The following is a 24,580-nucleotide window of genomic DNA, read 5'->3' as shown; positions in this document are numbered from 1 at the left end:
TTGTGTAACACGGGGTGTTTTTTTGTTTCTTTTTTTCCTTCATCAAAAAACAAAAACAAGAAAAAAAAGTAATGTTCTTTTAAAACAACCAAAGATAGTAAAACAATGTGTTTTGTTTTGTTTTTTTTACAAATACTTAGACCAGTGGCAGGTTTAAAAGAGCAGTATTATTTAACTTGATTCACAGGTGTTCATTCAACTCTTTAAGCTTTTGATTAATGCAAAACCGTGTCCAAGCTTGTTCCATGCTAACAAAAGGGCAATTTATCCACTGTTCTTGATGCTTTGAATAATATCAGACTCAACATTTCCTCTCCACTATGCAAACATTTTGTCAAACTCACCGTTTCCAGTGCTACCCACAGACGTGATGTCATGCTCACTATTTTTACGGGTCCAAATTGATGCATTACATTTACCATTTCTTCTCTTCCTCATAAACATAATGTCAGATGTATTACTGACAGTGCTATACAAAAATATGATGCAGATTTACCCTCCATGAAACGACTAGCTCTACTGGGTTCATATTTTGGAGACGCACATTACAGACATGATGTCAGTTCAATGATTGACTTTCTGAGGTGCACCTTCTAGTTTGTCCATCAGCAATTTGTCTGAAGGTTTGTTGTATGGGTGTAAAATATATGTACCCACACATTAAAGATGGAGGGAATAAGCATGTTTTTATGCAAATTTTGAATCCCTTCTACACTTTATTTTTTTTATCAGCATTTTCTCATGTCTGTGAAATCAGACCATGTCTGTCTTCACCTTTTCCGGTGCCACTGCCCTTTCCTGTTTCTCATGCCTGGAATGTGCCTGTGCTTTGCTGTGCCTTTCCTCATTAGGAAATTGCCAACTCTTTGCTGCATTTCAAAAACATTTGCCCTCATGAATAGAGCCCTTGAGTTCTGTTAGGTGGCCTTCTTCCAGAGGCTGTGTTATCCACTTGGAATGAGTGATCAGCAGGCTGCACCTGGAGCCTACGGATTATTATAATGTGACCCTTATAATGCTGCAAGTCGTGGCCAGTCATCTTCAAAGGAAAGCAAAAATGGATTTGGAGAAGGTTGGCTCCATGTTGAACAGACAAGAGACTGTGTGGCAGTGTACCCAAGTGTCAGGCATTCTTCAGAGCCAACAAGAAGGTTGCTATTTAAACAGAGCATAGATAATTATCTTTTTTGGTAGGAAGTACATATCAGTGTTTTCATTTAACTCCTGAGGCTTAAAGGTTTCCTGTTCTTGAGCTGCTTTTCAATTTTTTATTTTCATATCTACAGTCTCACCCAGGTGAACAAGAACAGAACTACTACCAATGCCGAATATGCCTTATTTACTTAACCCATATTACTAGAAAAGTTCATTAAAAGCTCAGACTGAATTTTCAGCAATAAGGAACTCCACACAACAGAAAGTGCTTTTTGCTTTATAGTATGTTGAATTGGTAATACACACACTACTGAGTCCTTATAGCCAATGTACACCCATCTGCAAATTTACTTTATATTGTAATCAACAAAACCTTTGTATGTTTACTTAAATATGTGTTTTGGCAAGAACAGAAAAGTGATAAATAATATGATAAACTACTTATTGTGGTAGCCGCATTTTCCACATATGTTCTTTTTATGCAAGTCTGTTACTATGGGCAAGTAAAAAGTATACAGAAAAATTCAGTTTGTTTATTAATTGTACTGATTTTTTTCACAAATAGTTTGAAGAAAGCAAAAACTGGTAAATGCAAAATACTGTATATAATGTACTTGACTAGACTATATAATGTATATTATATTACATACATGTATATTACATCATAATGTAATTGACTGGACTGTAAGAATCGTTTCTTCATCAGAAAGTGTGCCTCTTCACTGTTTTACCTTTCCCGATTAGTAAAGAATAAGTGTAGCCATGCTGTTCTGCACCAAGTACAGTGATCCCTCGCTATATCGCGCTTCGCCTTTCGCGGCTTCACTCTATCGCGGATTTTACATGTAAGCATATTTAAATATATATCGCGGATTTTGTGCTGGTTCGCGGATTTCTGAGGACAATGGGTCTTTTAATTTCTGGTACATGCTTCCTCAGTTGGTTTGCCCAGTTGATTTCATACAAGGGACGCTATTGGCAGATGGCTGAGAAGCTACCCAGCTTACTTTTCTCTGTCTCTCTTGCGCTGACTTTTTCTGATCCTGACGTAGGGGGATTGAGCAGGGGGGCTGTTCGCACACCTAGACGATACGGACGCTCATCTAAAAATGCTGAAAGATTATCTTCACATTGCTACCTTCTGTGTGCAGCTGCTTCGTGAAGCGACATGCTGCATGGTGCTTCGCATACTTAAAAGCTCAAAGGGCACGTATTGATTTTTCACTGTTTGTTTTTCTCTGTCTCTCTCTCACCCTGCTCCTGACGGAGGGGGTGTGAGCTGCCGCCTTCAACAGCCTTGTAGCGGCGGTGCTTTGCATACTTAAAAGCCAAACAGCCCTATTGATTTGTTTGCTTTCCTCTCTGTTTCTGACATTCTCTGCTCCTGATGCGCACTCCTTTGAAGAGGAAGATATGTTTGCATTCTTTTAATTGTGAGACAGAACTGTCATCTCTGTCTTGTCATGGAGCACAGTTTAAACTTTTGAAAAAGAGACAAATGTTTGTTTGCAGTGTTTGAATAACGTTCCTGTCTCTCTACAACCTCCTGTGTTTCTGCGCAAATCTGTGACCCAAGCATGACAATATAAAAATAACCATATAAACATATGGTTTCTACTTGGCGGATTTTCTTATTTCGCGGGTGGCTCTGGAACGCAACCCCCGCGATGGAGGAGGGATTACTGTACATATATTTCTATACCAAATTTTCATACTCAGAATGTAGTTTAGTGTGCTTTACAAGATCATCACAAGAAAAGAAAAACAAATTAGGTAAGAATAATGTTGAATTATATGAGGGTACATCAAAATTTGAAAATTGCACAGTATCGCAACGGATATAACGGACATCCTTTAGAGAATTTCAGCACATTTCACTTCCTCTGCCCAAAGAAATCTCACTACGGGGCATTTTACAACAACGGTTCAATCCCGCAGTGTAGTGTCCATGTTCATTTGGCCTTGTCCTTGGCTAGATTACTGTGCGAGTTTGAACTACCCATAAGCCATCACGAACATGTTGTATTGCATTAGTTTTTATCTATTGTGGGGAACAGCCCGGACACAAACAGGTAGACATGTTGGTTTCACCACACACACGTTTATTATTCATATTATACAAAGGTCAAGTGCACAATCCCAGTGCCTCAGCACCAATCACCCCTTAAGTCCTTGGCCACACTCACAATGCCTTTGCAGTCTCTGGTCCGCCTCCACTCCTCTCCACCAAGCTTCATCCTCTTCCTCCCGACTCTTGCCCTTGACTGGAGGGAGGCGGCCCCTTTTATTCACCCCGGAAGGACTCCAGGTGCATCCTGAGGGCTTCTGTAGCCACACCCCTGTGTGGCGGAAGCTCTGTCGGCATATCCGGAAGTCCTCCGGGTGTCCCCGATACTCTTCCCCCTAGCACTTCCGGGTGTGGCGGAAGTACTGAGGTCCAGGGCTCCCAAGGCATCAGGGCGCCCCCTGGCGGTGACCACGGGCCCCTACAGGTCCCCAAAGCAACCAGGGAGGATGCCCCCTCGTGTCCTGGAGGAGGCACAAGCCCTCCTCCTGGGCATCCTGGCCAGGCATGAACCCCCACCGGGTACCACACTATTTCGGTCACTAACAGGTATTTACCGGTATTTCTGAGTCTCACAACAGTAGCAAAGGTGGCAATGTTAAGAGGCCAGAGCAAGTACTGGCTAGTAGGCTATACTTTATTTTTCCCAATTTCCAAATTTTATTCAGTTAGAGGTGACTAATGCAGAGGTAAAGAAGGCAGCTCAGAGATAAATGGAGTATGAATTTTCAGTTTGGGGATTATTATTTTGCAAAATGGTAATCATTAAACATAGCTACTGTAAATTTCTTGCACACTGGGAATAAGTTAATTAAAGAAGGTTGAAAAATATCAACAATGCTAAAAAAAAAAATAGAATTTGACACTTAGTGGATTGAAGGGTATTCACTCTCCAGATATATGCAAGAAATGTGCTGCCATTGTTGCAGCTTTGCTTCTGAAGAAATATAGCATTATCTTTCTTCTGTTTCTTTTTATTTCTCTATCTGCCTGTCTGTCACAAAGAGACTGGGGATATTAAAAGGTAGAGCCATGTAGGGAGCTGTAGGTCAGGACTTGAGTCTGAATCGTATTGTTAGCTGCTGTGAAGCAGAGGAGTCGTACGAGTTTAGTGATGAACAGCATACACCAGGCAGTCAGCAGTATTCTGGATAAGCTGAAAAACAATTAAAGGGAGCCTCACCAGAACGAAAGAACTGCAGCATAACATAACTTTCTCCATCCCACTTAATCCAGTCAGGGTAGTGGGGAGCCAAAACCTGTCTTAGCAGCACTGAATGCATGGCAAGAATAAGTGCTGGGCAGGGAGCCACTCCATTGTAGGGAAGTAACAGTAATCTGTGTAATAAGAATCAGAAACTAAACAAAACGTTGTTTGGAATAATTAGTGAGGAAGGTGTGGATCTTGTAAATTTTATAGAAAAATACCCAGTGGGTTGGGTATGGCGATTAAGATTTATTTTGAATGAAGAAAAGAGAGTCCTGGGTCCTGCCCAAACAAAAGCAATACCTTAAAACAAGATTCTGCCTTTTACAGCTTTACAATAGCAGACATATTCTGGATATGCCAGATATTGTGTATTATCTGATTTACCACCAAATAAAAACACAGATGGTTGCATTAGTAAAGGTTTGAGTGAAGCCAAGTGAAATGGAAACATGCTGTATGCGTTGTTACAGTTAACTACGGTAAGTGTAAGCAATTGCTGAATGTGTGTAGGGACTTCCTGACAACCTGCAATGAATTCCAAAAGAACTGACATTAGCGAAATCTCAAAGACGGAACAGTCTAAATATTATTCCCCAAACAAGGTTTAGACAAGGGGTACTTAAGATGTAATTAATTTTTATGAATATTTTCTGAAAGGTGTTTCTTTCTTTTGTTTAAGCTAAACTAACTTTTAGCAGGTTACAGTTTATATGTTGAAATAAATCAAATAACTAATCCTGGCTAAAATGGTTCAGTCATTTGGCAGTTTGCTGCTTAGGAATGTATTAGTTTGTCAGTTTCTTGATTAGTAGCTAATGTGAATAGCTTACATTTTCTGCCAGATTATTTTTTTTCTGGTGATTAATTCTGTGTATTCTTTTTCACAGTATCACTAATGAAGCAGGAGCTTCTATCTATAGTGTGAGTCCAGAAGCCACTAAGGAAATGCCCGATCTCGATCCTAATCTAAGAAGTGCAGGTATGAAGTTACACTCCGTTCAGCACACCAAGGCATTTAAACTGGAGCATTTTCAGAATATAAAGTATTTTAAGTTAAGCATTAAAAAAAGTGTTAAATTGTTTTAACTCTTGTGTTACCACAGTATATTTAAAATATGCTTTTAATGTAGTACTGCAGTCACACCCATCACCAGTCTTATTCAATAACTGTATAAATGTGTTTTTTTGCACTGTAGATACTCAAACTGTTGTTATGATGTTAATGTCCGGGTTTACAACCATCATCAACTGATGCCATCCAGATTCTGATCTACCATTTTATGTGGCGCAGTGGTAGTGCTGCTGCTTTGCAGTAAGGAGACTGTGGAAGATTGTGGGTTCGCTTCCCGGTTCCTCCCTGTGTGGATAGCGCTTTGAGTACTGAGAAAAGCGCTATATAAATGTAATGAATTATTATTATTATTATTATTATTGGTAGCTTTCAGCACTCGTGTGGTGCAGTCCTGTTCCAACATTTTCCTGATTCTTGGAAGTATCATCCCTGCACCGGCTTCTCCAAGAAGTTATCCACAACTGAACAAAAACTGTGACATTTGTGACAGGGAACTTCTGGCTATAAAATTAGCTCTTGATAATACAAGGTACTGGCTTGAGGACACTAATGCACATTTTTCATGTGTAAAGTCAGGTCCATAAGTACTTAGACAGTGGTGCAATTTTCATAATTTTGACTCTGTACACCACCACAGTGAAGTTGAAACAAAGCAATCAAAATGTGGCTGAAGTATAGACTTTCAGATTTAATTCAAGAGTTTAAACAAAAATATTGAGCTGTTTAGAAAATACATACATTTTTATATATGGTCCCTGTATTTCCAGGGGCTCAAAAGTGTTTGGACAAATTAACAATCATAAATATAGTGACCATTTTCAATATTTGGCTGAAAATCCTTTACAGTCAATGACTGCCTGAAGTCTGGAACCCATGGCCATCTCCAAGTGCTGGGTTTCCACCCTAGTGATGCTTTGCCAGTCCTTTACTGCAGCTGTCTTCAGTTACTGCTTGCTTGATGGACTTTCTGCCATCCGTTTTGTCTTCATCAAGTGAAATGCATATCCAGTTGGGTTGAGTTTAATTAATTGATTTGGCCATTGAAGAATATTCCACTTCTTTGCCTTGTGTTAAACAGTGCGAGCGTCAAACTGGTGAGTGTCTGTGGCACCAAATCCTAATCCTCGATAAGAAGGATGAGGCAGACCAGAATTAAGGTGGAAAGATCTCAACTAACTGCTGAACGTTACAAAGGAAGGAATAGTTGCAATGGCTTTGTAGAACTAAATGTTTATTTGCAGACAAATATTTATGTGTGGTTTCTGAAACAGAACAAATACAGTAACATAAATAACTCGCAAATTAAACGCTCAGAGAATGCTAAAACAGGTAATTCCCATAAGGGCCAGTAGATGGCAGCAGAAATTAACAGAGCGCTATGACATGCTGTCGTTGACAAAAGGCACTAAATAAAACGTACCAAATACGTTAACGCTGTACAGACTCGAACAAATCACTATTTAAGCAACTATTACCAAGTCTGATTTCTTCAAGAACTTATTATATTACTAAAGAAGCAACATTTATGAATGTACTTATGCAGTTTTGAATGTTAAACTGAACACACTTTAACATAAAGGATTGTATGAACTTATTGGTGAAACAACGTTACGAGCTTTATCATTACTTTTAGAAAATTATTTCTAATAAAATAAACAGCAAAGCGTAACTTACATCAAACAGACACACACACAGTCAACAAAAAATTGAATAAATGCAGGTGCATGCAGTACAGCGTTTTCCGCGTATCAGATACAGAAATAATAGTGCGCATGCTCACGCATAACCTGTGAGCGTGATGACGCAACAGACAGCGTGCTCAGACTTTTGTACACCTTGAAAAGTTCTTGGTTTGCTTTCGCAGGATGCATTGGCTCATTGTCCATCTGTACTGTGAAGCGTCATCCTATCCATTTTTCAGCATTTATCTGAATCTGAGCAGACAGTAGAGCCCTATACACTTCAGAATTCATCCTGCTACTTCTGCTAGCAGTCATATCATCAATAAACACCAGTGATTGACTTCCATTCACAGCCATGCATGATCATGCCATCCATAATACTGCCTCTGCCATGCTCTTCACTGATGATGTAGTAATCATTAAATCATGAGCCAGTTCTTCTCTTCTTTCCATATTCTTCTCTTTCCAACATTCTGGTATACAATATATTGGTCGTAGTTTCCTTTGTTGTGAGAAAATTGTTCTAGAACTAGACAGTCCTTTAAAAAATGTTTTCTGGCAAAGTCTAATCTGTCCTCCTTCTGCTTGAAGTTTACCAGTGGTTTGAACCTTGGGTCTGTATTTACTTTCATGAAGTCTTCTCTTGATTGTAGAGTTTTCCAATGAAAGGTCTACCTTCTGGAGAGTGTTCTTGTTCTTGGTTTGGCTAAATGTTGTGAAGGGTTTCTTCTTCACTAAAGACAGAAATATGCGATTATCCCGCACAGTTGTTTTCTGTGGCTTTCCAGACCTTCTGGTGTTGCTGAGTTCATCAGTGCGTGTTCCTTCTTTTTAAGAATCTACCAAATGGTTGATTTGACCACTCATCGTGTTTCTTCGATATCTGTCTCTGATGGGGTTTGTTCTGTTTTCTCAGCCTAATGATGGACTGTTTTTTCTTGCAAGGACAGCTCTTTGAACCTCATATGGAGAGTTCACAGTGACAGCTTCCAAATGCAAATTCCTCACTTTGAATCAATTCCAGACCTTTTACCTGCTTAATAGTTAATGAAATAATGAGGGAACTGCTCCAATCTGGCCATTGAACGGTTTTGTTAATCAAATGTCATATACTTTTGAGACCCTGGAAATGGGGAGGGGGCTATGCAGAAAAGTGGCTGTCATTCCTAAAAGGCTCATGCGATCCATCCATCCATTTTCCAACCCGCTGAATCCGAACACAGGGTCACGGGTGGTCTGCTGGAGCCAGTCCTAGCCAACACAGGGCACAAGGCAGGGAACCAATCCCGGGCAGGGTGCCAACCCACCGCAGGACACACACAAACACACCCACACACCAAGCACACACTAGGGCCAATTTAGAATCGCCAGTCCACCTAACCTGCATGTCTTTGGACTGTGGGAGGAAACCGGAGCGCCCGGAGGAAACCCACGCAGACATGGGGAGAACATGCAAACTCCACGCAGGGAGGACCCGGTAAGCGACCCCAGGTCTCCTAACTGCGAGGCAGCAGCGCTACCACTGCGCCACCGTGCCGCCGGCTCATGCGATATTTTTGGTAAATCCCTTAAATTAAAGCTGAAAGTCTATACTTCAATCACATAATGATCGCTTAATTTCAAATCCATACTAATGGTGTACAGAGCCAAAATTATGAAAACCGTGTCACTGTCCAAAACCTAACCTGACTGTATGTATCATAAAAACTTACCTACCTAAAACCTATTAGGTTTTTCACTGCATCAGTGCATGGTGAGCTTTGTTTTTTTTAGGAAATTTAAGTTTGTAATCACTTACAAACTAAATGAAAAGAATATTAAAGCCACTGTGTTATCTCATCAGTTTAATCATACCTTAATCCATGTTAACAAATCAGAAATTGACTAAAGAATCCCTTTATGAAAAAATGTTGTCTCCCTCACTGTTTACTTAGCAAGTTGGTGCTTAAGTGGGGACACTATTCCTTAGTTTTTGATATTCCTGGAATTAATGGAGCTTGAAACTGTACTGCTAAATATTTTGGTGGCCTATTCGAGGTAAGGATATCAAAGTCCATGTCAGAGCCCATATAGTGCACAATCATTCCAAGTTTTTCGTAACTAAACCCTCTGGGTTACTTCAACCTTTACCCAACCTGGGCATCCCTGGGAATTACTGTCTTCAGATATGATTACTGAGTTGCCTTTTTCTTGAGGCATTGTAGATATTTTAGTGGTTCTTGACTGATTTTCCAGGGATGTCTGATTTTCTTTTCTTTACCTTAACCAGAGGTGCTTTCTTCTGTTGTTAACATGGATGTTTTATGTATCTTTCGGTTTTCAAAAGAAATAACTTCCTGATAAGAGGCCAATAATTTACCTCCAGGTTTTGGCATCAAATTTGTACCATTATGGGAATTAAACTTCGACTGACTTTTGGATATCACCTAGACGTTAACAGACACACAGAAAAAGTGAACAAAGATTTAGAATGTTGTTTGTGTTTTGTGAATGACTTTAATTCTAGCTGGAGCATTTTACCTCCAATAGTAGAATTTTCTCTAAATGTCTATGGGCACCATTCTATTAAATGTTCCCTTTGAATGAAAGTTTGATTTTTAAACCACAATTGCATAATCCAGTTTCTTCTGTTGCTTGTATTATATACTTCCAGAGACATCTGAAATCTGTCTAGGCTAAGGCACATGAGTACCTGCTGAAAACAGAATATTTGATGAAATGATTTTCTAATCACTGTTGAGTAATGGAATTTGATTGTTAAAATTGACCAAAGTGTCTGGCTGAACCCCCCCCCCCCCCCCCCCTCCCCTCCACCACCTTGATATTGTGAAGGTCCCATAGATCAAGCTGGCTGTACAGCCCAACTAAAACCATTGGTCTAGTCTTTTTATTTAGATTTATTTGTGTATATTAACAAACATCTTACCTTTCATGTCAAATGTATGATGCCAGGTTTTAATGGTTTATCTTCCAGTGTTTAGTTATTGTAATTTTTACATCCCTTCATAATCTATCAAAGCTCTGATAGTTCTTCTTTCCTGTTTCTAACAGATTCAACTCTATATTGATATACTGCAATATTAGTCCCACCTCACATGTTGATCAAATTTATTTAGGTACCTTCATATCTGTTTTCCATTTTAGTTAAACACCTTTCCTGAATCCACAAAGAAGAAGTAACCTTACATTCTCTTTTGTAATTTGTTCTCTTCTCATAACACTTCTAGATAACACATTACAGCGGAACCTCAGTTTGCAAGTAACTTGGTTTACGAGTGTTTTGCAAGATGAGCTAAAATTTTTAATAAATTTTGACTTGATAAACGAGTGAGGTCTTGCAATACGAGTAGTATGTATGCGCTTTGTCTGCTGAGTGTCATGTGATCACAATTGAGCTGATGGTTCTTCTCTCTCTCTCTCTCGCTGCGGGATTGTGGACAATCGTCTCCTATTCTCCGTCTGAGTCGGCGTGCCTCACTCATATAGTCAACATACGAACGAGCGTATACTGTTAACTACAGCATTGTGACTCTGTGTGTGTGTGCGTGCATGTGCTGTGTCGTGCGAGTCCCCGTCTTGCACCCCAAAACATGAAGCTGAGTCTCAGTACTTTAGCAACATCAGCTTAACTCAGCTTGAAACAGCAACAGCAAGGTTATTTATTATAGCGGGATCTGCCACTCTCCTATACACAGACACAGCAGTCAGGCAGGGTCATGGCCAAGTAGTACTGTGCCCTGCGCATTTATATGTTCCTTGTTCCTTGTATCGCCCATCGACGGCAGGCGCTTATAGCATGTCCGCGATCTTTTCGGATTCGCTTTTATGGCGAACTGCTACAACGCTGGGAGACTGCGATTGCTTTGGGACGCTCTTCCGCGTGACGTCCCGTTGGGTGGAATCCCACAAGAGTTTAGAAACTCACTCACACCAGCCATGATTCTTTTCAAAGGTAAAGTGCAGGTTAATTTGTTTTATGTATTTTTACTTTATATTTTGTATTAATCATTTTTATATGAATAGGTTTGGGTGGTGGAACAAATCATCTGAGTTTCCATTATTTCTTATGGGGAAATTCACTTTGATATACAAGTGCTTTGGACTGCGAGCACGTTTCCGGAACGATTTATGCTCGCAAACCGAGGTTCCACTGTACTTCTCTTTTTCTAGACATTTTCGAAATCTAAACTTACCTCCAATGAATGAACCGCCTTGTGTAATTTCATGGCTCACTTTTTTTCCTGTTGGGTATGTGGAGTTAGGGATGGGAATGCTAATAGCATAATGACTGGTTTTACTCTGCTTTGCTCTATCTATCTATCTATCTATCTATCTATCTATCTATCTATCTATCTATCTATCTATCTATCTATCTATCTATCTATCTATCTATCTATCTATCTATCTATCTATCTATCTATCTATCTATCTATCTATCTATCTATCTATCTATCTATCTATCTATCTATCTATCTATCTATCTATCTATCTATCTATCTATCTATCTATCTATCTATCTATCTATCTATCTATCTATCTATCTATTTATTCATTCCCTGAAGCATTTTACACACTCAACTTTGCTCTCTTGAATTGGTATTGTCTTGCACATTTGTTTTGTTTTTTTTTTTAAATGTAGTTAAAAGTGCGCTGATTCATAGATTAAATGCAATTCACTAAAGATATACTGGTAGAATGTTTAATATGACCTGAATACTTTGATCCACAGCAAAAACAGTTGTGAGTAGGAGAAAATTGCACAGAGATAAAATTAATGGCTAGAACATAAAAGGCAGCAAAAAGCTTAATAATACTGAAGTGATTTCCTCTCTGTCTTCTCCACGCCCAAGTGTGCACCTTTCTCTCACTTATATTATCAGTGTAACAGTAACGCCTCCTTTAGAATTCCACCTAGTAATGTAGTACTAGGGTGTTGTACCATGTCAGCCATTATGGATGCAATGAGAAGTCAAGTAAAATGATACCTTTTATTGGCTAACTGAACAGATTATAATATGCAGACTTTTGAGGCAGTTCAGTTGCCTGAAGAAGGGGCCTGAGCAGCCTAGAAACCTTGTAATGGAAAGGCATCTGAAAAGAATCCACCAACCTAGGTCTTGTTCTTAGTGTTTATGGAAAGCAACACAATCTCTTCTCTGGTAGAGATTTCACAGATTGTGTTGCTATATTCACAGTTCCTTCTGTTTTTTTTTAATACTTATTTCATGGTTATTAGTTAATACTGTCAAAATTCAAACAATTCTGGAATACTACAAGTATGTGCTTCTCTCAACCAAAATCTTAGGTATTTTTGCCACAGACTGTTTTTACTTCTTCCACTTTGTGTAATAATTCACTTTGTTTCATGTTGCCTTCTCCATTTCAAAATGTCTTCTGATTCCTTATATTGTTTGTTCCACCACTGTTCTTTTGCATTCTCTATTAAATTGCATACTTGTTTTTAATCACCATTTTCTTCTCTTTTCCAATGCTTCCAACATTTCAGCTGTAACCCATGGCTATCCTATTGCAGTGTTCATTTCATAAAATTAAGTAAACAATCAGGCTAATGTCTTGCTTCAATGCAAAGATTTTTTATGTATGCCACCATCTTTTCTTAACTGTGTACTGCATAGCCAGAAGAGGGGTTGGATGGGCATTCGCCTGAGGCCTGCAGATGTGACAAAACATTCTGGTACATCCTAATATAAAGCCTCATAAATTTCATATATGTATATACATATACACAGTATATTCAATGTATACAAAACAGAATTCAATTTTACAGTTTTAAAAGGGTGCAAATTGATTGCTTAAACACTGTTGCTATAAGACGCTTCCCCATCATACTATCCTGCTAAATAAAGGTAAGCAGATACCTGGGACCTCATGTATAACGCTGTGCGTAGAATTCACACTATAACATGGCGTACGGACAAAAGCAGAAATGTTCGTACGCACAAAAAAAAATCCAGATGCATAAATCCGTGAGAACGCTAACTTTCACGTTCTTCCTCTACATAAATCCTGGTCACTGTGAAAAGTAACACATGTGCACGCACCTGCTGTCCCGCCCCAACTCCTACCAGAATTACGCCTATTTGAATATGCAAATCAATATAAATAGCCCTTAAGCTCAGCCTTCTGTGAAAAGACAATGGGCAAAAGCACAGGGGAAAATAGAAGAATTTCAGCGAATACCGAGTGGAGGCAAGAAAATAACGTACTATTTGTTGGTATAAACAGTGATATAATCAACAAAAGGAAGTTGATCGAGTGACAGTGTCGGAGAAACTCGAAAGCTCAAGTTCACAAAGTCGCACATTGCCCGAACTAAAAAAGTTGTCAGATATCAAAGTCACCGTGAAAAGACAAGTCGTAGCCCACCATCTGAGTGTCATATGAAAGCTTATTAGGGTACAGAGAAAAAAAAATAGGCACACAGTGGGAAAATGCACGAAATGTCAACTTTAATCTTGAAATTTCCACTTTAATCACGTAGTTTATTTTGTCATTAAAGTAGAACATCATAAACTTAATCTTAAAATCGTTTAATTTACTAGTTTCTCAAATCCCATCGTAACTTAAGTAGCACATTAAATGCTTTGTTTTGTATTTGATCTTCTATGTGCTGTATGCGTCTGAATCACTACGTGCTTCCGGGCTTTCTATTCCTCCGACAGGACACAGAATCCATTACATTCGTGATATTACAGCTCTCTGAATAATTAAAATACTGAGATGTATACTTACTGCGGTGGGTTGGCACCCTGCCCGGGATTGGTTCCTGCCTTGTGCCCTGTGTTGGCTGGGATTGGCTCCAGCAGACCCCCGTGACCCTGTGTTCGGATTCAGTGGGTTGGAAAATGGATGGATGGATGGATGTATACTTAATATCATTTTCATGATGATAGGAGTTAAAGCATGTTATTAAACATGGGAGCACGGTGGTGCAGTGATTGTTCATGCCTCGCGCAAGATGCTTGTTGCGCCATGCGCGACCTTCAATGAAATACTTTATTGTAGCAGTACTGTCTCTTTCAAACGTACTAACCCCCAGTTCCTGTCCTTACTTTTCTTTCTCCAAATACCCAATCGCCACACAATCAGTTCTGTAATAGACATTAAGCCATCTGTAAGCTTAGAACGCCAATTCTTCAAAACTTTTAAGGAACATTGAAATATCTTCGTAGTATGCGTTTAATTAGTCTATCCATCTATCCTTCCAGTGTCACTCCAGCCCCAGCAAGAATACAGCGCGAGGCAGGAACAATCCATGAACAGAGTGCCAGCTCCTCGCTAGCGCTGCGGCACCGTGTCCTCACATGTTTAATTATTAAAAATATAGATTATTTAAATGATGTTAACATTTTATTTCTATAATATAATAAAAATATTTTCCTGCATTTCATCTTAAAAATGATATCGTCATCATATGTAAATACGCGGTTCATAAAGTGGCTCAGGTTGTGCAATATTATAACTATATCGCAAGTTTACAGTGAAGTAATTGTACTTACAGGTAAATACAAAGCGTTCTACAAGGAGCACTTGATGGACTAATTGAGTGCATTTTATAGTTCTTGGGATGAAACTGTTTCTGAACCGTGAGGTAAGGCTCTGAAGCGTTTGCCGTATGAGAGCCGTTCAATAGACAGCATGGCTGAGGCAGCGTGTGCTTGATGCTGTATACTGATAATTTCTTTCCAATCATCTGCTGTAGATCTGTGATTCCCCGCTCAGATACAGTGATATAAATACTCTGAGTGGTGCAGTGAGAGTAATATGGAAGAAGATGATCCGCTGTGGCAACCCCTAATGGGAACAGCTGAAAGAAGAAGAAAGTCAGTGACAGTAACAACTCTAAAGCAGCTATGGTATTTAGAATAGTTTGACCATTCTGTGGACCATTAAACTAATAAACAATATGCAGTTAATTTCAGTGTATTTATAAAGCCGCGTCAGGGATGTGGATCTGAAAAAGAAAGGGAAACCACATTGGAGCAGTAGCACTGCTTTGACACGGGGTGCCACCAGTTTGCAAAACCGAGCGGAGAACATGCATATGCCAGGGTTGGAGCTACCGTGAAAATGTGCGTGGCTTTACGGCAAGTTTAGGTTTTATACATCGCGATTTGAGCGTGGAAACGGGCTTATGCAACATTTTTATGCATACGTACCATTTATACATGAGGCCCCTGGTGCATTGGAGAACACAAAATAATGAATAATAACTTGCTTTGACTCTGCTCACGCACTCATTTGCTTCAAGCCAACTAACAATAGCTTGATTCTTTTGAATGTAAAAATCTAGATGAAAAGAAACTGAAATGAAGCTGAAAAGAAAAGTTTGTGAGCTTTATGTGTTTGTTCGTATGTTCAGAATTGCCCAAAGTCGAGACCGTTGTACCCCAAAGCTTGCCTGTATTTAACCTTTTATAGCTACATAGACATACTCCATAGATGAGGTTCTGTGTTGCATTGACAGACACCTGTCCTTTATAGCTTTCTTCATTTAGTAGTATAACCATTCTGTTCTGTTTGCTTCTGTTGTATCCTCAGAATATTATCTGGTTTACTTGTGGTATCCACAGATTACCCCAATATTCTTGGACACATGGATTTCTCAGGTGCATGTCTCCCACTTCCAAATGCAACTGTATCTATTATATGAGTGGCTTCATACAGTATATGTTGCTGGTGTTTTCTAGCCCTTTCCTACCAGGCACATAGGCCAATAATTTGATGGCTTCTTATTGCCCAGTTGTTTTGAAGCTTGAGTTTTCTCTTGTAGATGGTGGATTTCTCCTGTTGGAGCTAGATACCCTGCTTCTACCACAATTGAAATTCTAGAGCTTTACTTCTCCTAGGTAGGTGATGGTCCATGGCATCTTATTTTGTATCTTCTGTGAAGCTCCGTATTAGAAGGGTCTTCACAACCTAATATGGTGAGAGTTGCTTCTTTAGACCATTGTCTGTTGGTGTGTGGTTTGAGATAGTATATAGGGTACACATTTCAGGTTTTCAAATTTAAATAAAATAGCTTATGAATAACTTTATGGTAAACTCATGGTTCTGATGAATGGGAAGCTACTAAGGTGCATCTGTCATATGACCTCATCTTACAGATGATATTTAGTAGACCATTATCAGACTTGGGAATTTTAATAGGCACTTCATAAACGCTAATTAGTCTCTGTCTGAACTAGCCTGAATATATAACCAATTAATATAATAAAAAGAGACTAATAAAAATATGAGGCATGTTATTTTGATTGGGACTCACATATTTAACAAATTCCAGCCCAACTTTTCACATGTGGTTTCTTGAGGGGACGTAGATTTAAAATGATGTATAGATTGAAGGCCAAGGATGACCAGGAGACTGGTGACTGATGGCTAGTCAGGCAGACCTACCAGAAAGATCACCTCTAAGGAAGAAGTTTGAAATAGCGAAAGGTCATGAAGCCTGCCTTTACCAGCATTGTCAAGTCCCATTTGCCTGCTATTGCACTGAAGGGCAGAATTTGCTCGTGTATTGCAATTTACTTGTGCAAAGTAACTTCTTCAAAATGCTGATTGCTTAGGATTGGCTCTAAGTGCCTGCGGGTAGTCTGATCTTTGTAAAGACTTTACATCCTCTACAGTTCAAGGGTCCTACCCTTGGGCAGTGCATCTACTATATAATGATGAGCAATTTTGGGCTGTCATACTTTATGATAACTGAAAAAGAACTAAAGTAAAGAGACATGCTTTTCATTTCTACTTTTGAACAGTGAAGTAGAGCATAGGTGTTTAGCAGAGTTTACCTTAGAATCAGCTTGAGTTAGGGCTACGTTAAAGAGCAAACTTTCCCTTTGGCTTAAGAAAAGGTCAGTGTACAAAAAAGTTTGTTTCCATGCAACAGTCCTTAGAAGTTGCAGGCAAAAGCCTTGCCATCAGTATTGAAAGTAACTAAGTTTTAGTTTTATTTGCTGAACTGCTTTAGTTTTTTTTTTTTGCGTGATTAATTTAAAAGCTAATTTTCTTTTTTTGGTCAAAATTTTACATTGCAAAACAGTTTTCTTCCAAGCACTCTGTATAAGTAAGCTCATTACATTTTGGAACTTCCTTCTACTTAATATTTTCAGTTCTTATTGTTTTTTTCTTCTAGTTTTTGTAGTCTAGGTAGTCTTGATGTAGTATGGTGGTAGCTTTTTATGAATATTTCCCTGTTTAGTATTGTATAAAGCTGTAATTAAATCAGATGTTTTGAGTTATTTGTGATAGTGTCAATTTTAGAATTACAGTTGGGTCCATAAGTATTTGGGCAATTTTCATAATTTTGGCTCTGCACACCACCACAATGGATTTGAAATGAAGCATTCAAGATGTGATTGAAGTGTAGACTTGCAGTTTTAATTCAAGGGGTTTAAGAAAAATATTGTATGAGCCATTTAGAAAAGAGAGCCATTTTTATACATCAATCGTGTAATTATTTCTTCATTTCAAATCTGTTGTGGTGGCATAAAGAGCCAAAATTATGAAAATTGTTACTGTCCAAGTACTTATAAATTTAACTGTAAATATAATGTATTATCACTTAAGGATCACTTAACTTAAATTTGTGAGTGAATCAAGGCTGTTTCGATTAGCACCACAACAATCATGAATGCAAGTTTAATGATATAACTGTTTAAACCAACATATTCATTTCAACTACACAGCACATGAACATTTACAATCCAAAATTTAAAAAGACAAGATTCAAGTGTGATTTGTGTACATGTTTGCTGTGTGTAAGTAAATCAGTAAATCCTTGATGTAACCGTTTTTTTGCCTTGTTTGATAGTTTACATGATAAGAATTTGGTCTTACCATACACAGCAAAGGTGTTTTTTGGTGAAGAAGATATGCTATCTTATATTTACATAATTCACTTTATGGGAAATTAAAAGACTTGCCATGATTAATGTGATTCATAAAATTCCTTTCCTTGCATGCATTTAAAAAGATAACCAATTTAATATCATATGTGTGAGAAATTAAGTGTGTAGGGATTGAACAACCATCAGGATTAAGATGCAGCCAAGATGTTTGTGCTGAAGTTATAATTTTAAAATTTATCACAAGAAAATAGGATTGGTTGTATTTATGCACTTGTAGGACTTTACTGATATTTAATGTTCATTTATGCTACATTGTCACTCTGTTATTGTTATGGGTGATAAATAACAGGTGAATAAAATACAGTTAGGTCCCTAAATATTTGGACAGAGACCACTTTTTTCTCATTTTGGTTCTGTACATTACCACAATGAATTTTAAATGAAACAACTCAGATGCAGGTGAAGTGCAGACTTTCAGCTTTAATTCAGTGGGGTGAATGAAACGATTGCATAAAAATGTGAGGCAACTAAAGCATTTTTTGAACACAATCCCTTCATTTCAGGGCCGCAAAAGTAATTGGACAATTGACTGAAAGGCTATTTCATGCACAGGTGTGGGCAAGTCCGTCGTTATGTCATTATCAATTAAACAGATAAAAGGCCTGGAGTTGATTTGAGGTGTGGTGCTTGCATGTGGAAGATTTTGACAGACAACTTGCGGTCAAAGGAGCTCTCCATGCAGATGAAAGAAGCCATCCTTAAGCTGCAAAAACAGAAAAAAGAAATTGCTACAATATTACGAGTGACAAAATCTACAGTTTGGTACATCCTGAGAAAGAAAGCAAGCACTGGTGAACTCAGCAATGCAAAAAGACCTGGACGTCCATGGAAGACAACAGTGGTGGATGATCGCAGAATCATTTCCATGGTGAAGAGAAACCCCTTCACAACAGCCAACCAAGTGAACAACACTCTCCAGGGGGTAGGCGTATCGATATCCAAGTCTACCATAAAGAGAAGACTGCATGAAAGTAAATACAGAGGGTGCACTGCAAGGTGCAAGCCACTCATAAGCCTGAAGAATAGAAAGGCTAGATTGGAATTGAACATCTAAAAAAGCCAGCACAGTTCTGGAAAAACATTCTTTGGACAGATGAAACCAAGATGAACCTCTACCAGAATGATGGCAAGAAAAAATTATGGAGAAGGCGTGGAACAGCTCATTATCCAAAGCATAGCACATCATCTGTAAAGCACGGTGGAGGCAGTGTGATGGCTTGGGCAGGCATGGCTGCCAGTGGCACTGGGACACTAGTGTTTATTGATGATGTGACACAGGACAGAAGCAGCCGAATGAATTCTGAGGTGTTCAGAGACATACTGTCTGCTCAAATCCAGCTAAATGCAGTCAAATTGATTGGGTGGCGTTTCATGATACAGATGGACAATGACCCAAAACATACAGCCAAAGAAACCCAGGAGTTTATTAAAGCAAAGAAGTGGAAAATTCTTGAATGGCCAAGTCAGTCACCTGATCTTAACCCAACTGAGCAGGCATTTCACTTGTTGAAGACTAAACTTCAGACAGAAAGGCCCACAAACAAACAGCAACTGAAAGCCGCTGCAGTAAAGGCCTGGCAGAGCATTAAAAAGGAGGAAACCCAGCATCTGGTGATGTCCAGGAGTTCAAGACTTCAGGCTGTCATTGCCAGCAAAGGGTTTTCAACCAAGTATTAGAAATGAACATTTGATTTCCAGTGATTTAATTTGTCCAATTACTTTTGAGCCCCTGAAATGAAGAGATTGTGTTCAAAAAATGCTTTAGTTGCCTCACATTTTTATGCAATCGTTTTGTTCACCCCACTGAATTAAAGCTGAAAGTCTGCACTTCAACTGCATCGGAGTTGTTTCATTTAAAATTCATTGTGGTAATGTACAGAACCAAAATTAGAAAAAAGTTGTCTCTGTCCAAATATTTATGGACCTAACTGTATTTTATTCACCTATTATTTATCACCCATAACAATAACAGAGTGACAATATAGCATAAATGAACATTAATTGCCATCTCAAGCAGAAGATTTAGATTGCAGAAATCCAAGTCCTGTGCTTCTGTAATAGTGGGCTTCATGAAAATATCTGGCTTGGACATGTAGATCAATGCTAAGTGAGTCTTCTTCATAGTTTACAAGGATCAGGGATATGCTGGGCTACAACTCTGCTTCACCCAATCATTAGCAGTCGTCCTTTTCTGTCTATTTTCACACTTTGTTTCTTACTGCTGTTACTTTACACCAATGCCTAGTTTGATATATACTTCTTAGAAAGTCTGGGGGCTTCGGTTTAAATACCCAGAGATCCAGTGTGTATGATTTTATATGAGAGGAAATAGAAAACTTGTTTAAATTCTTGTATAAAAAAACATTTTAAGCAAGAGATGACTTTCTGTTTATTACTAAGCATTACGTAGTTGTAGCTTCATCTTTGGATAGCACTTTCAAGTGTTATGCGGTATGGTGAGACTTAAATCTCAAGATAAGATTGGACACTTAGAATAAATTTTGTTATTTCCTTGCAGAGACACAAGGCAGAGTATTAGTACTGTGTAGTGGATACTCATGAATCACCTATTAATCTACATTCTGGACATTTCAAACCTGTCAACTTTTGAAGTTTAAAGGTTATTAAGTAATCTTTTGTACTGACGCTAATTCAGATATGACATTCATGCCATCTTCAGCTTAATCTCTAAATTAAATATAATTTGATTCATTTCTTTTGATTAATCCGTTTGCCAAGGAATACTCTTTTTACTCCCCTGCTATAACTCTCAGGCTAGTTTAGACTACATAATGGTCTCAGTCACTTACCCTCTAATTCAAAACATTATTATGATTTTTACATCTCTGACAGACCACAGATGTGTATTCTCTTAAAGCTTTTCCTCCCTCTGCTCCCATCTCAGTAATAAATCTTCCTTGTTATAGAATGCCGTTTTCTGCATTTTTGTTTTACATTTGGTTGAGTTTATCTTAGTAAAGCAGGGTTCTGTAGAAGACCCAGTGTACCAAGAGAACATTCATTATTTCTTTATCTTACATGCAGACAATCTGGCCCATTCAACATAACAACTATTAGTGGACCTCAAATCACATCAATAATCTCTGGAGAATGCATGCCCCCATGTGGTAAATTAAAAACATAAAGTATTAATAATTCATGGTTGGCAGAAAATAAACTCTTTTATTGTAACAAGTTAAGGTTGAAATTCAGTGCATGAACACGTGATATAATGCTTCTGAAGCTAAACCCAGTACATTGTTAGGTCTTTGGCTATGAGGGTGTGAATCATTTGGCTCAACCCTGTAGGACAGACTGGCATTATCCATTTTGTCAAGCTGAAACACAAGTTCTGGCATAGCAAGCCACTGCAAGACACTCTTAGTATCAGCTTCTTTTTCAGTAGGCCTCTCTTTGGAATGTAGCCTTTGTGCCTTATCTGATAAGATGATCAATATTAGACCTTGTAACTTCGCAGGGACATCTCTTGGAGGCATGAGCAGGACATCCAAGTTCAAACAAAAGACCATAATTCAAGGATGAGTAACGCTGATGGACAGAACTTTGCACCAATGGTCAACCAAAAGGATGATGTTTGTGCACCCAGGAAACTATTGTCAGGACCTGTGTTTCTTCATTTAAAAACATCAAACACACCCTAACTCAATGGGGGAAATAAGGTGGACACACAGCCATCCTATCCAAGACCTCCCCCTAAAAGGAGATCCTTAAGAATTTAAAGTTGAAGGTGTCTATGTACACCAAAGAAAAAGGTATGACATGCACAGAGAACCCCAGAGCAGTGACAAGAAATAGGAAACAGAAAAATTAAGATTAGGAATATGACAGGGACCACTAGTCAACTAGCCTCCCACCACGTATATGGCATCTTGCCACTTCTCTGCTTTAGAGCTAGTTGATCCATTGATCCATGCTCCCTGATGTTCAAGTAAGACTAGATTAATGAAAGAGGGAAGCAGGGATGTTCTATCAGCAAACCTAGTTAATAAGCCATTAGGGAGGACACAAAGAAATCATGGGTGCACAAACATCATCCTTTTGATTGATGCAGCATTGGTGTCTATCACTAGAATTACCAAAGTCTATGAAAAAAACTCATAAATTCGGTCCACCTTAAATCCCTTCGCACCTCTCTGTCTGCGTCTTTTGTCTTTTATAAATGAGTAGATCAAGGCAAGCAGCAAACAGCCTACTGTTCCATCCCCCCACCGGCGCAGAACGGGCAAAAAGTTCTCCTAGTTCAAGCTTTGATTATCTGGGAGTCAGGCACCTAGAGCTGTATAGGGAAATAATAGATTGTTATTTGGATCACATGCATTTCATGTGTGTTCCGTTTCTACAATAATCTATTGTAAGCTGGAGCGCTGATCGCATCCTCTGAGGACACAGACGCCCCTGGGAAAACCCCTGAAACAGCTGACAGTCTACCTTCACATTGCTCCTTACCCTTATTACTTGCGCTATAACGTGCGATAAACCTCTCACGTGGTACTCCGCTTACTTAAAAGAATTGTGCACGGATGGGACCATCCATGTTTAGGTTCCAGTCGATAAGTGCAAAACCTTTAGCCAAAAAAGTCAGTCTTATGTAAAACAGTTTGTTGCTTCAGGAAATTATAATCGTCGATCTTATCGCGAGGCACATTCCGTAAGGACAGTAGAGCATCCCCAGACAAAAAAGGTGTGATGAGGGGCGGGTCATCCTCTGGATCGTAACGAAGTGGAACATTCTGAGCGAATTGAAACAACTCCTCGGCATCCATCTGTGCAACCACTCCTGGTACCACTTGTCACGCTTGGGTCACAGATTTGCACAGAGACACAGGAGGTTGTAGGAAAAAAAGAACTTTATTCAAAGCACTGCAAACAAACATTTCTCTTTTCAAAAGTTTAAACGTGCTCCATGACAAGTCAGAGATGACAGTTCCGCCAGGAGCAGAGAATGTCTGAGAGAGAGAGAGAGAAACAAAACAACCAATTCCAAAGCTGAGAGGCGCTGCACAATACTTTTAAGTAAGCGGAGTACTGCGTGAGAGGTTTATCGCGTGTTATAGCGTAAGTAATAAGGGTAAGGAGCAATGTGAAGGTAGTCTGTCAGCTGTTTCAGGGGTTTTCCCAGGGGCGTCTGTGTCCTCTGAGGGTGCGATCAGCACTCCAGCTTACACTATGTAAACACATCGTTAAAACAGAAACGTTTATCATATTTTAGTAATAAATGACAAAATGTAGACATAAACTGTATAATGTGTGAATCCTGAAGTCCAAAGATCAAATAAACACTGTCACGCTTGGGTCACAGATTTGTACAGAAACACAGGACGTTGCAGAGACAGGAACTTTATTCATACACTGCCAACAAACATATGTCTCTTTTTCAAAAGTTTAAACATGCTCCTTGACAAGATGGAGATGACAGTTCCGTCTTACAATTAAAAGAATATAAACATATCTTCCTCTTCAAAGGAGTGTGCGTCAGGAGCAGGGAACGTCAGAGAGAGAAAAGCAAAACAATTCAAATCTGACAGGTGCTGTTCAGACTTTTAAGTCTGCCGCAAGTAAGCCCAGCAAGTAAGAGAGCAATGTGAAGGTAGTCTTTTAGCATTTTTTAGAGGAGCATCCGTAACCTGTAGGGGTGCGATCAGCCCCTCACATCACAACACTTTCACAAAAGGTACGAGGATGATACAGCAGTTTCCGTGGCGCAGCAGTAAGAATTGCTGATTTGTAATCAAGAGTCCCCAGGTTCGATCCTGACTGTCTCGTATATGAACAGTTTTAAGTAGTGACCTGCTCTTATTGTTAATATTATACAATAAAAACATACATTTGGTTTGCGTCTGTAACAGCCGGTGTAAATTTATAGCACTTGTAAAAGTTTTTTTTTCTTCTTCACTTTTATTCTCTCAGTCACGATTACCATACATACTACAACCGCCCCCCCAGGGATCTGATGCTGTTAGTTTTTATTTGAAACTGGCAATAACTGTAGATGTAAGGGGTGTTTTGAGACAATTGAACTAGAAATTCTCTGATCTGGAGGGATGAAAGCTGACACATTATTCTTACTATGAAATATGATGATGGAACATTCATGTTTTCTGTCTGTTTTGCTGCCAGTGTCTCTCATTGGCATCATGAGCTCTGTTAGGTATTGATATGCTCACATTAAAACTACGGAAGAAGAGTTTAACTGAAACGAAAATCAACATTTTCAATGGATTTCAGTTTCTGGTTAAATTCAGAATGTCTTGAGTGTAGCTTATAAGTGTAGACCAAAGAATAGCAAGGATCTGAGCAATGTAAACATTAAGGAATCATTCGAGACCCCACCCCCCCAAAGGGTTCTCCAACCTCTTTAGATATATACATATACACTGTGAGAAGGTGCTTTATAGGTGCCCAACCCGGCACAAAGAGACAGGGAGGCACGCGTAAAAATAAAACAAA

The 24,580-nt window shown here is 38.9% G+C and overlaps 1 protein-coding gene across 2 annotated transcripts in view; it reads left to right on the top strand.

Annotated features, from left to right (window-relative positions):
• srbd1 (S1 RNA binding domain 1) overlaps positions 1 to 24,580 on the top strand; it is a 427,205-nt gene that overhangs the window by 238,198 nt on the left and 164,427 nt on the right. For both annotated transcript variants that reach the window (XM_051919628.1, XM_028820290.2), the window contains exon 15: positions 5,318 to 5,409. In XM_051919628.1, the coding sequence (XP_051775588.1) occupies positions 5,318 to 5,409 (92 nt within the window). The remainder of the gene's footprint in view (positions 1 to 5,317; positions 5,410 to 24,580) is intronic.

The sequence above is a fragment of the Erpetoichthys calabaricus genome, chromosome 15 (assembly GCF_900747795.2).
Source record: "Erpetoichthys calabaricus chromosome 15, fErpCal1.3, whole genome shotgun sequence".
NCBI lineage: Eukaryota > Metazoa > Chordata > Cladistia > Polypteriformes > Polypteridae > Erpetoichthys > Erpetoichthys calabaricus.
This window is presented reverse-complemented; position numbering and strand designations above follow the sequence as displayed.